At 37.4% G+C, this 14,067-nt stretch overlaps 1 protein-coding gene across 1 annotated transcript in view; it reads right to left on the reverse strand.

Annotated features, from left to right (window-relative positions):
• ATAD5 (ATPase family AAA domain containing 5) overlaps nucleotides 1-14,067 on the reverse strand; it is a 52,799-nt gene extending 38,732 nt beyond the window's left edge. Inside the window, exons 1-7 of the mRNA XM_042453644.1 lie at nucleotides 13,863-14,067; nucleotides 8,765-10,467; nucleotides 8,381-8,435; nucleotides 7,021-7,191; nucleotides 5,049-5,190; nucleotides 3,338-3,422; nucleotides 1,531-1,712 (exon numbers count right to left, since the gene is read on the reverse strand). Of these exons, the coding sequence (XP_042309578.1) occupies nucleotides 1,531-1,712; nucleotides 3,338-3,422; nucleotides 5,049-5,190; nucleotides 7,021-7,191; nucleotides 8,381-8,435; nucleotides 8,765-10,467; nucleotides 13,863-13,913 (2,389 nt within the window). The 5' untranslated portion in view covers nucleotides 13,914-14,067. The remainder of the gene's footprint in view (nucleotides 1-1,530; nucleotides 1,713-3,337; nucleotides 3,423-5,048; nucleotides 5,191-7,020; nucleotides 7,192-8,380; nucleotides 8,436-8,764; nucleotides 10,468-13,862) is intronic.

Raw genomic sequence — 14,067 nt, forward strand, 5'->3', positions numbered from 1 at the left:
GATGCATTCAGACTCATGGGATATACTGTATATACTCGACTGTAAGTCGACTTCATGTATAAGTCAAGGAGATGGACTCTTAAACAAACAGCAATCACCCAGGACTCTTTCTGCTTTGCTCAGGACAGAAATCTGAAAGAGCTGCTATCATATTACCATACTGACCCATAAATTAGTCAACCAGGGATTTTGGCATCAAATTTGGGCCATAATTTTTTCAATTTATAGATAAGTATATACAATACTTGAATAACAGAACCTATCAGGTCTGGTACTCTGAACAAGAAACCATTGATCCTCTAATCTTGGTGCAAAATTAGTGTACTGTTGGTACTATGCAATCCCTTTTGTGCTGTGTTTAAAAAGTATACTTTTTGCTTTTAAAAATATGGTATATTTTCATTTCTAAGCTGTTCTTATGCAACTGTACTTAATCTATAATCTTTTATAGGACTCCTACCCTGCTTATAAATTTCCTGATGTAATATGCCGCCAACAGAGCATAGATGTTAGTTCCTACACCCAACACTTTTTATAAAAGAATGTGCATACAGTGCACCTGGCCCAACCATGGCTTGCAATCCATGGATTTGAGCATCCGGAGATAGCAGGTTGCATCGATTTCAATGGCCATGTGTGCACATAGCCCTGGGAGAGTGACAGTACATGAATGTGTCACCATTACATACTCCAGGAGTTAAGGTCCCACAGTTTTTGTCATCCAAGCCGGGGGGGGTGGGGGGTGCCATAGCTGAGCTGAGGCATACAGAGGAAGGAATGGATTACAGTTTACTTTGCTTCCTTAACACCTTCCACACAAAAGTGCATATTTCCTTAGGTATATGTACAGTTATCCCTCCATTTTCACGGATTTTGAGTCTGTGATCTCGGTCCTTTGTGAACGGGCAAGCAGGGAGGGTTAAAATGTCACACGTGCCCTGGAGCATGAGGCTGTTCAAGCGAATGGGTCTTGAATGTTTGCGAATTTCCATTTTTGCAGGGGAGGGGAGGGTTTCCTCTGTTCTCTCCAAGCGAGAGCAATCAATCATCCTCTAAGCCAGGGTCTTCCAATTAGGGTTCTGCAACAGATTGTGATTTTTTTAAATGCACATTTTAGCTGAGCGACATAATCAAGAAATTATTGTAGATAATATCTTTCTGGAGACCTTAAAATAATTTTAAGGGTTTCTCCAGATTAAAAAGATTGAGAAAGGTTAACTAAGTCAAGAAAACTATTTATAGTGGCCAAGATCCAAGATAATGCTGGCAAAGGAAAATTTTCACCTGGCATATTTATGCAGTATCTTGGTGTGGGGATGAAGGAGGAGGTGTCTATTAAAAAAAGGAATCAGACATCTTTCTCACAACCTTTTGGTACAGTTGGAACCTGGCTCCTGTTTAGTGACAGTCAATAAACTTTTTAAGTTTGAAGCACCAAAAAACATCTGTTTTGCTCCTAAAATGAAAAAAACGGCAATAAGCTTCCTCTTAAGGCAAAGGCTTTAATAATTTCAGTAGGTCAGTACTCACCCTCATCCTTCTGCTGCACATGAACAACTGTCCGAAAACAGGAATTAGCTAAGGAATATGCTTCCAGTGCTGCTGCCTTCTTTGTAATTTGCCTTTTTAAAGACTCTGGCAAACCACTCATTAAAAATTCACGTTTTGCTCTGAATTGCTTATCATCTTGAGAATTTTCAGAATCATCTTCACTAATGCAAATGACAACCAGAAGTATTTATATTTCAGTTTATAGTACGGTAAGGTTATATGTTACTTTCCACAATGGTTTTCAAGCTACATTTAAGAACATCTTGAGTTTTACTACACCTCTCAGTGAGGAGATCAGAAATGTAAAGCAAGCTTTTCCAAAAGACCACTTGCCTTTAAGTACCAATTTCACCTGTAACATCTGGCCATAATGTAATAATGGGTAAATGAGAGTATGTTCTCATTTGCGGAGGGACAGTTATGAGATCAGACAGAACTAAGGCCACAAGAACTGACTGTGTACTTGTGAAACACAATTTTTTATATTACCATTTTTTCCCCCAGTAAAATAGTGAACATGGAACTGTTTCTTTGACGAAAGAAATTTGTGAGAACTACTGATATAATGGAGTAATAGAATCCCCACGATTTACATATTATTGTTGTCTGGAGTTGCTTATGAAACTGGCTTTCCATATTTATTGTTAAACAAGCACAGGTGAAACAATCCCTGATAATTTCTTCCTTTTGAGACAGATACATTTTTGTATACACACATATTGCTAGTCCAGGTCTAAAATTTTCCTTTCATTTTGAGAGTACAAATAATTATTTTAAAATAATGGCAATGAACACTTAATCAAAACTAGTGTGAATTATTTACAGTGTGATTTTACAGTTCCATTATACTGACAGCCACAATGCAGTGCTAATGACAGTGGAATATATTAACAATTTCATTTATGCTCAAGTTGTAGGAAAAACAGTTGTGCAGCTCAACTGTCAGAGAAGAACTGGCAATGATCAGCCTCAGAATGACTATCATTGTGCCTGGCCCACATCATTTTAGCCAGCATTGCCTCTCCCATAAGTGTCTGGTTGATCAATAGCAACATTTAGGTGGTAATAGCAAGCAGAATCTTCCACTCTTTACTTTGTGCAATACAATTGCTTGATTTATTGCACCCTTCACAAAATTTCCATTTTTATACTAATCATATTTATGTTATAATATCACCATGCCTTTCTTCCAAGGAGTAGGTTTATCCAGTGAACTTTATGTCTGAACATGGTTTTAAACCTAGTTTTTCCCACTAAAACAGTTCAACTATTAACCATAAAGTTTATAGCTCCTCAGACATAGGATGAGTAAGATAGCTACCTGTGTTCTATATTATCTGGCTTTATTATGTGGCTGTATCATGATTGCTTTTGAGTTACTCATCTGCACTGGCAGATGGAGCAAAGCAGCAAGGACTTCGCACTTATTCCAACAGGACGCTTTTATTTTTAACATTTTTTTTGCAGACATATGTTTGCACTGTCACAAGGAATGGGAATGAAACCTGAGTGGTCACAGGATCCCAATTAAGCTCCCCTCACCTACATTCCCACCTTTTTGTGTGTGTGCTGGTGACAGTTCTTCAGGCACAAGGGTGTTTCCACAAATACCAATTCCCTCCACAGGCTCAACTCTATGTAGCACATGAAAGTTGAGGGGTGAGACTATCCCTGACCAGAGGGATAAACTTGTAGCAGCAAATTTCATTTTCATTTTCAGTGTATAATTAGAAATTATTGATTCCCATAAATATTTAATCTTCCCATTGTTCTATAGTGGACTTACCTGTTTTCATGTAATATGGTAATCGCTTCTTCCTCTGTAGGCTTCTTGATTTTTTTCCTTTGTAAGGAAGATATGTTTTCTTTCCCTTTAAACATAACATATTTCTGGATTAGCAGATGTCACTACAGCATAACTGTATTACAACATGAAACAGCAGAAGGAACAAAGATACATGCAGTTAGCCACATAAACATTAACCTTTTATATTCTTAACAATTAATTTTTGAAGTACACGATTTCATTCCCTTCATAGTGCAACAACAGTACAGTATTTTTAGTTTATAATTAAACATGTTTCAATGGTTCAAGATCACACATACAGGACAAAGAAATTGGAAACTTCTATCAAAAAACAGCACAGGGGAAAGATTTATCAGAATTGCTCCCCAAGATACTAAATACATTTATTCAACAGTAGAGATAAACACAAACAGCAGTAAAGAAAAATATTAATTTGGTGGAAATTACTAAATATAATCTAGGTTAGAAGAGAAGGCACAAGGCAAACACACACACACACAACTTGTTTTGTGATTATTTACAGATATAATTTAATATTCATATCAATAGGTAAAGATTCATTTCTACATATAAAAATGAATAAGATAAATAAGAACACAATGTAATGTGTAACTGAAAGGGGAAATGATAACATGCAATAGAGGATAACATTCACTAAGGATAATAATCTTTTATGTGGTTAGATGACTAATTTGGAAGTAAAGAAGGCAAAGGTGAATTGTGACTGAAAAATGCAATTACTTTAAAGCCATCTTTGATTTTGTAATACTGTTTGTATATAAATTAAATAAAAATATATTATATATATAAAAAAAGAATTCATCCCCAAGCAAATTTTTGAAAAATGTAGACAGGAATTCTGATATCTGATTTCCAATGTGTAGTGTGCCCGAAAAACCTGCTATCCCACTTATGATAGTAGGTTCATAGATTATTAAACATGTTGTGTGTTTTCTCATGTTAACTTGGAAATCTGTCCTCAAGTTTGCACACATTACAGGAGAAATGCTTGTACAGGCTGGGTCTCCCCTATCTGAAATACTTGGAAAAAAGAAGTGTTTTGAATTTTGGATTTCAGGATACCTGTGCTTGCATAGACGTACATAAGTAGATCTCTTGTAGTTGGGATCCAAATCTATACACAAAACTTGGATTTCATATTCACTGTATACACATAGACTGAAAGTAATTCTATACAATATTTTAAAGAATTTTGAGCAACAACACTGAACCATCAGAAACCAAAAGTGTCATTATCTCAGCCAGCAACGAAAAAAATGTTTGGTTGTTTTTTTTGAATACTACAGATTTCAGAATTCTGGGTAAGAGAGACTCAAACTGTACGAATTGTCAAAACAAGATAAAACTAAAAGAAATAACACAGAAGTAGCTACTAAATAGATACAACAATCCGTGAATTTTGTGCTCAGTTATAAAAATTCTGCATTTCTTATACTTTTACAAGAACCTGTGCCTAAACAGGAGATAAAGATAAAAATATAAACACTTAATGAGATTATGATACCAATCTTAAAGTAAAATTGTTGGCTTTGAAATATGTCCTTCTACACTTGGTGTTCCATTTACATAGGGAAAGGAGCTATGGACATTCCTGTTAATTGCTCAGTAGAAGAAACAGAAATCCGAGGGGTGGGTAGTTAATACTCTGTAATTAGGTAAAATTATATACCATTTGATTTCTTTGTTGCCTTCACATTTCCAGCCTTTTTCCCCAATACATCATTCAGATTTTGGAGTTTCCTTTGTTTGTCCACACTTCCTACAGCAGTAGCGATATTGCTTGTGCATGAATCCAAAATAATTACTGAATCCTGAACGTAAATGGAATAAATACTTTATTACTGACAGAAAAAGTTGCAGACTTTTTACACTACAGACTGAGGGATGAAACAGACAGCTGGTAAGGGGCGGCTTCCCGCCACTCCTTTGCTTGCTGGGTTGAGGCCGCAGCAACCACATGCCATGTCCTCAACACAGGCAGAAAGCGGCTTCTTTTTGCACTGGGGAAAGGGTGCTTTTTGCTATAGCATTTTTTGAGTGTTTCTTCGGTGCACCATATGTAAACGCTGTGCTGCTGAAATGCCATGGATACTCCCCATGTGCAGTCAGCTGTTTGGCTTCCCGGCAGATTTGGGCTGTGCTACTATCTGAATGCCACACCCACAGTCAGCTAGGAAGCCGGCTTTTTTTGACCATCTGTTTCACCCCTGAGTCTCTCATCTGAAATGATTGAGACCAGAAATATTCTGGATTTCAGATTGTTTTGGATTTTGGAATTAGCATATATATTTGCATATTTGAATATATGTACATAATGAGATTATCTTGAAAATGGAAGTCTAAACACAGCATTCATTTATGTTTCATATATACCTTATACACATAACCTGAAGGTAGTAATTTTATACAATATTTTAATAATTTTGTGTATGAAACAAACTCTATATACACTGAACCATCAGAAAGGAAAGGTGTCACTCTCTCAGCCACCCATGAAAAAGTTTTGGGGTTTTTTTGGAATATTTTTTATTTTGGAATTCTGAAAATGGAGACTCAACCTGCAGTAAAAACATTTAATCACCTATTCCCTAGCACTTGCATACACATATTTTTCTCTTGATAATTTTTTTCTCAGATTTGTAAAAGAAATCACATAATACTTCCTAATGTAAAGTTTCTCTTACAAATTATTATAGTTTTATACCTTGATGCAATTTTAGTATGCGTGTGAAGCCCTATATGGAAAGGGCATTTGCCATTCACTTAACTACTGAATAAACACTAATACCCTTGACCTCAGTGCAGTCATGGAGGTTTCCCCAAAAAGAACATGAAAGAGAAAACACATGCTCCCTTGTACCTGTGATGACATTAGAGCCCAGCACACATTTGGATAGCACTGTAATGTGCCTATTTTTTTGTTATTAAATTTTAATTGAACATTTTTTCAGACAAACATCTTCCTATAATTAGCTGAAGCTGATCCCTCCTATAGAATGAGTATGCACATTTTCGGAATACTGGTGACATGAGCAAAATTCCTTGCCACCCATAAATTCATTTGGCAGTCCTGAACAAGCATTTGTCCTTACCCTCAACAACCCATACAGAAAAAAGGTAGCTTGGCAGCCTAGCTTCCTAGGCAAGCACAATGTGGACTGGAAGTTACTCTGAGTATTAAACTGCTCCAGAAATAGTTAGTAATAATGCAATCCTTCCTAGAAAGCCTACTTTATTTTTACTGAAAAATTCAGTAATCATTGCTTCAAAATTTTTGCTTAACCTTGATTTAAAATCATTCAAATTCAGGGTGTAAAGAAATTTTACATACAATTTTACGACAAATATTCACACTGATATACATCAGACAAGCCCAAATTCTATGGATGCTTGAGAACATCAATGACAGTCACTTAAAATGTGTCTACTTGGTATTATTCATAAAATTAGTCTGAGACTGTCAGCCTTTACCCAATAGTGTTGATATTCACCCATTTTTAAATAATTCACTGTAATATTTATGCTCTAACACTACAAATCTGTTTAAACAGTCTGATACTACAAGACAGAAGACTATTTAGGGCACATCAGTTACAAAGCCAAAAAGGATTTCATATATAGCCTAGATTTTACAAACTTACTTCCATGTTCTGTGACCTTTTCCTATCAGCGATTGCCTGCTGTCTAGATGAACGTCTCAAAGGTGTATGTAATGTATCTTCAACAATCCTGGTTTTTCGGTTATGTTGTAGAACCTTAGCTTTCTCAACTAATTTCTTTGCTTTGGACATGTTGTTAGAGTTGGTGTTCACCTACCATAAAATTAAAATTAATAATTAATTGGTCATAAGTACTGCAAAGACAAATTGTGGCTCTGCAGAAGTTACTTTGCCCACCCGGTGTAATTTTTTCCAGTTCCCTCTAACTGGAGTAGTTACCCTCCCATTGATTCGGAGAGGTGGGAGACCATCTGGAATAGTATGGGATATGACGAAGGGGGTTACAGCATGTAGGGAGAATTGGCAAAAAGTGAGGCACCCTACAGTACATGAACAAAGCGCTTTCCGCACAAGTAGGACACCTTTGGATCTGAAACACTGCTAGGAGTTGTAATCCAACCATATCTGGAGATCTGTGTGATATGCTGTCGTGATACCTTAAGCAAATTCATATGACATAAGTCAGAAAACCACGGAATTTTGTTCCATAGGTCACTTATCCTCTTATATATGTGGACAAAAAACCCTTTTATGTTTTGTTCATTTCCAAAAGCCAGAAGAATGATATAAGGATTTGCTTTTTGCTTTTTTGCCTCTTTTACAACAAATCAAAGGATAGCCACCTGTATTCATATGGCAGAAAAACAATGGTTTGTTTAGCTGTTCCTGATGCAAGCAGAAGTACATAAATCAGGGTTCCTAGCTGGTCATGTCATAAGGCTTTGACTCATATTTTAATTTCTAAATCCAGAAAAATCTTGAAATTAGAAAATGTGAGAAGATATAGGCTTTTTTTTTAAAAAAAAACTTCATCAAAGAACTATTGTATATTACTTCTAAAAATACTCCAGTAGTTCACCTATGGCAAGCCTTTACAGACAATAGTTTTCACTCAATATTTCTAATCATGGAAAGACTAGAAAGGCTATACTTTTGTCCTCCTCATACATCCCATTTATATGTGTAAACATAACAGCTGTGCAGTTCTGCAGTTATTTCAAAGCAGAATTTGGATCAAGGGGTCACGAAGATGGTACTTCCCAATTCAAGTGTAACATTCTACTTGCAATGAAAAGGGTAGAACAAGGGCATTCATAAGCATTGTATAAAAATGTCTGGGCTTGAAGGGGAGGAACAACCTCATTTAAATAGCCTCTTTGGTGCACAAAACAGGTACCCTACACCCCATTCAAATTTTGCAACTTCACCAAGGAATATTTAATTCAACTGCATCAATGTATTTTTCAACATGAAGTTTAGTCAGATTAATTCAATACAATACCTTTATATTCTGTTTCATAAATCGCTCAGCTATACTAATTCTGGTAAATTTCATCCTGAATAAGAAAAAAAAAAGATCCCACTTAATACCATTTTTAAAAATATCCTAGTTGCATACATTTAGAGCTGACATTTCTAGATAAAAATTATGTATTAGAAACACTGTTTTGCAAACTATCTGATATGGAAGACTGGCAATTATTTTCTTCCAATATGTCACAGAATGGCACCATATTTGTGCCCATTGTCTACAATGATTTTTCTTTGCTGGAAATTTACCAAGGATCAGCAATAGCTCAGGGACTGGCACTGGTCCAGGTCTGAGCAGCACTGCACTAGAACAAAAGATTCTTGTACTCTAGAAAGAATTTAAATACAATTTTACCTTATTGGGCTCTTTGAATCCAAAGATTCAATAATCATCTCAGCTTTATACAGATTACTTTTACTAAGCATCCTGTTGTTTGTTTTTGGAGTTGAAGCCTGCAGAGGGATAGCAGGTGGTGTGCTTTCTGTAACAGCCTCAGTAATCTCTGCTTTTTCTGGTGTACACTGTATCATATCTTTGTCTTTTTTTTGTCGTGGACTTCTCCTCAATCCCTTATTTTTCTGAGTTAGTTTGTTGCGAATCTCATTTGATGTCCCTGCTTTAATTTCATCATTAACTTCACCTTTCTGGTTGGTATTTATATTTAAATCTTTCTCATTTGTTTTCGGTATCTTCTTTTTCCTCTTGAGCTTGTCACTTCTTACTCTGCCGCTGTCATTTTTGCTATCTTTATCATGGGAACTGCTGTTAGTATTAACAGTTGATACTTCATTTTCTAGCTTTTCATTAGAAACATCCTCACTTTCTTCCATTTCCAGATTGTGTTTTAAAGATTTTCCTCCTGCTTCCTTTTGCTTACCAGACCCCCTTTTAGCTGCAGTCTTCAAGGTTTCAGATTCTGGTTGTTTAAAAGCTTTCATAAACTGGTACCTTTCTTCTTCAGTGCACTTAGACTTCGCAGCCTCTGAACCTGAAGTTTCCAATATAGCCAGTTCTAACTCTTCTTCTGCTATCACCACATTAGATTTTCTTTTCTGAGTCATGTGTTCAGTAACTTCCGCCTCTGAGGCTGATGGACTGCTTTGTCTTTTAACTTTCTTGGGTTTCTGCTTTAAAAAAATTGAGGCTATTTTCTGAGAAGAAGATTTTGGGGGGACAGAATGGATTTGTGCAAGGACAGTGACTTTCTTAAGTGGTAACTGCTGAATCTCTTCACATTTGTCTGATTCATCACATGCAATGCAATTATCCAATGTTTGTGCTTTTGGAATGTGATCAACTTTATTTTCTCCTTGACTTTTTAGAAAGTCCTCAAATGATATAGTCACAGTATTGTCATTTACTTGTGGTGTCTCATGAGCACTAGTGTCATTATCTTGAATGTTTACTGAGTTTTTATTCTCATATTCATTAACAACTTGCTTCTCATCAACCACTTTATACAGATCCTTGTGTTGGGTTTCAATGACAAAACTTTCAGACAAGTCACTCTCATCTTTATGCTTCCTTTTCTTTGATCTTTTTACATTAGCCTTTATTTTATCTCCCTCCATCTTAATTTTTTCTTCTTGATTTTTGAAGCCAACAATGCTGACAGGGTTCTTGCTGCAAGCATTTAACGTTTCTTCTACAGTTGTGGGGCCAAGCAATGTAGAAACATTGGGACTAATGGAACTAGCTTTAGGATCTTTTTCCTCTGGACTCAATATTTCTCTACTATCATCGCTATTAATTTCTATCACTACGTCAAGTGTTTTCACATCTTTTAACGTATTGGTTAAATTGCATCTCTTTCCCCTTCGCTTAAGCCTTGTTGAAGATTTTGAAGAATTTTCCAAAGATAAACTGGTTGTTTTGCTTTCTTTCTCTGTTACAGGTGAAACAATCTTCTCGTTTGTAAGAGATGTTTTTTTAAAATAGTCCATTATATTGTTAGGCTTTGGAGGTGACGCCACTCTATCAACATTTTTTTCTAAAGGAGAAAAATATTTTGTAATTGCTTTAATAGAAGGATCATCTTCTTTTCGTTTTTTACATGGCTATAAAGAGAAGGAAAAAGAGAATTGTTTGCATAACAGAACAATAATAGAACAGCTATATCTTTAGAAATGCTCTATCTATATACTTTAGAAATGTGCACATCTTTACCTTGCTCATATATCTTCTTCCTTATTCAAAACCCCAATTGCTTAACATGCTTGTTATGCTTTTAACAAAAAAGTGCTTTATATTCCAACTTTAAAGGGGTCATTAAGACGTTATTTATTTATTTAACTTTATTTATGTCCTGCCTTTCTCCCAGGACAGGAACCAAGGCAGCTTACAGAACAAATTAAAAACATTTATAAAAAGTTTTAAAACCAATTTAAAACCACCACATTAAAACATTATAAAACTGATTTAAAATCATACAAAAGTTTAAAACAGATAAAACATACATTTAAATAAGAACTTTCTCTTCCTAACCATTAAAAGCATGCTTGAATAAAAACGTCTTTGCCTGCTAGTGAAAGGCAAGCAGGGACGGAGCCAGCCTAGCCTCTCATGGAAGGGAGTTCCAGAGAGTGAGAGCAGCCACTGAGAAGGCTCTCTCTCGTGTCCTCACCAGGCAAGCCTGCGATAGTGGCAGGACCGAGGGAAAGCCTTCTTCTGATGATCTTACAGCTCTGGCAGGTTCATATGGGGAGATGCGGTTATTCAAATATTCTGGACCTAAACTGTATAGGGCTTTATAGCTCACAACGATTACTGTGAACTGTGCCCGGAAATGAACCGGTAGCCAGTGAAGCTGTTTGAACAAGCGAGTTCTATGCTTCCTATAACTGGCCCTGGTCAGCATTCTGGCTCCACTGAAATTTCTGAACAGTTTCCAAAGGCAGCCCCACATAGTTTGTTAAGTAGTCCAAATGGGTGTCACCATAGCCAGGTCAGATGTCTCAAGGAACGGGCACAGCTAGTTTTAACTGCTCATGAACTAAATGATGAAGCAGTCCCTAGTTCATGAAAACCACTATGTCTATTAGTTTTTAAGGTGTTACCAGACTTTTCTGTTATTATCTGAAGAGATGAAAGAAATGTCTCATCTCTGCTGCATATAAACTTACAATGCTGGCACAATGCAGAAATAATGCTGTTGGACATTACTTTAACTGTCATGGTTGTTATGGAATCCTAGGTTCTGTTGTCTGTTGTGGTATTTAGATAGAGAAGACTAAATGGAGTCTAAATAAAGACAAAACTACACACCTCAGGATTCCATAGCAGTGAGTCATGACAGTTAGAGTGTTGTCAATCTGGATTCATTGTGCAGTGTAGATGCAAGCTTAGCTAGTATAGAAAGCGTGGAATGGAATGTGGAAGCCCTAGAACAAGGAACACCACTTTCTACCACTGTGATACCTTGAAAGTGATGAATTGCTAAATTTTCATTGGGGAAAGAGATGGAAGAGCTGCCAAAACCTTTAAAGAAAACATCTCTAAGTGTAGATAAATTCCAGTGAGTAATGGTATGTTTCATTTAAAATATTTAAATTCCAGGAACTACTCCCATGGGTTTTAATAAAGTTCAGTTAGATACATCTAAACAGGATTGTAGTCTTAAGGTGTGAGTCTTCAGAGATACTAAAATGGAGTATCATTAAGAATAAAACACAACAGCCCTTTACGTTAGGTACTACTAGTGCATCACAACATCATCCATGGTTACCCTTTACTTTTATTTATTTACTTCTGCATAATACAGTTTAAATTTAAATTTGTACAGTATAGCCAGAAGTACAAATCTTATGTCATGATGGGGTAAAAGATGAAAACAATATAGTGTTAGAATAATGAGTGAAGGTCAGCAGATCAGAATTTATTATAAGCTCTTGGACACTACAACAGATTGCATTTAAACCCATTTAGATCAGCTAAAACACTTCCACATATCTTTTAGAAACTGAGACCAGATATTCTGACTGCTGCACTTTGCGAGGCTTTAATTATACTGTCACGGTTCTAGTATGAAAATACTGTAGCTGTTTTAAACTTAGCCAGGCTTTTAAAACGACATTAGAAAGCAAACGCGACAGCACACCAACACACTGTTCTGTCAAACTAGTCAACATGTGTTTCCTAGACACCAGTGGCCTCAGCTTTAAGTTTGCATAAGGATCAAACCAAGGAAGAAGAGACTGAGTTTGGATTTGGCAAACAGATTGAATATTTACCTTGTACTTTTTGTTCTTGTCTGAAATTTGAATCATTGGCCTGCGTCTGCACTGCAGAAATAATGCCGTTTGACATGGCTTTAACTGCCATGGCTCCATCTTACAGAATCTTGGAATGTGTAGTTTGATATGGCACCAGAGCTCTCTGACAGAGGAAGCTAAATATCTGACAAAACTACAGATCCCAGATTTCCACAGAGTTGAGCCATGTCAAACTGCATGATGTCTGCAGTGTGGATGCACTCTTGGACCCCATGTCTTGCCTCCCAACTCAGTCCCTCTGTTTCCTAAGGCAGGCAGAAGGAATCTGTGCCTGAAGGACAAAGCGACATGCGCAGTTAAGTAAAATCATACTCATCATCCTTATTTCTTATCCGCCTCTCCCCATAGACTGAGGTGGGAACAACAACCATGAACAGATAAACAACGTCAGTTAAAACACACATCGGCTTAAAAGGGCAAATAACGTACAGTATACAGATGTTAAAACAACCCACACCTGAGCTTTCTGTGTGTTTTGGGGGGCTCTGTGGCCGTGTTCTGGAAGAGTTTCTTCCTGTGCCTGGAAGCCACACCAGGAATTCATCATTTAACATCCACAACTTAAATATCGTCTGGAAAAGCCTGGCCCAAGACATGTGGACTCTGCTGCTCTTTTAGATTCAGAGAGTCTTCAGCTGCCAAACCTCTTCCAGAAGGCCATTCATTCCGCAGGGAGAAGAGGCGCTGCATTTGCTTACAGTCATGGAAGCACCCCTGAACAGCTCTTGACACAGAACACGGGGCAAAAGGATAAACGCACGGCAGAAACAGTCCAGTTTAAGACCGCCTTAGCTTAAGCCTTGGCTCAGTGCTAGGGAGTTCTGGGAACTGTAGTTCTGTGAGACACTGGGCCTTCTCTGTCGAGAGAGAGAGAGCGCTCTGGAGCCAGAACTACAATTCCCAGGATTCCCTAGCACTGAGCCAGGGCAGTTAAAGCGGCCTCAGAGTGGGTTATTTCCGCAGTGTGTGTGTGTGTGTGTTTGGACCTAAATTAGAGGCACTTCAGGCTGAATGAAAGGCTGGCCACGAAGATTGTTATTATTATTGTTGTTGTTGTTGTTGTTATTTATTATTACGCTCCTTTCTTGGGAGCCATTTTGCACTAGCTGACAGACTAACTGGCTTAAATTAAGTGACAGATGGGGAAAGATGCCTCGCCACGCGGAAAGGAGGTCTCTCACCTGAACGTCCCCGTCTGCGGGGGAAGCAGCAGCAGCAGCAGCCGCCGCCATTTTCCCCTTCAAAGGCCGCCCGAATGCAGGCGCCCCTCTCCTCCTTCCCTCAGGACTGAGTGATTGGCTTTGAGGCCGCTGTCAGTGGAAGAGGCGCGCGAGGCCACCCCGCCGTCGGGCGAAGAAGCTGAAAAGCGCGCGCAGAGAACGAATC

The sequence above is a fragment of the Sceloporus undulatus genome, chromosome 2 (genome assembly GCF_019175285.1).
Source record: "Sceloporus undulatus isolate JIND9_A2432 ecotype Alabama chromosome 2, SceUnd_v1.1, whole genome shotgun sequence".
In the NCBI taxonomy this organism is placed as follows: domain Eukaryota; kingdom Metazoa; phylum Chordata; class Lepidosauria; order Squamata; family Phrynosomatidae; genus Sceloporus; species Sceloporus undulatus.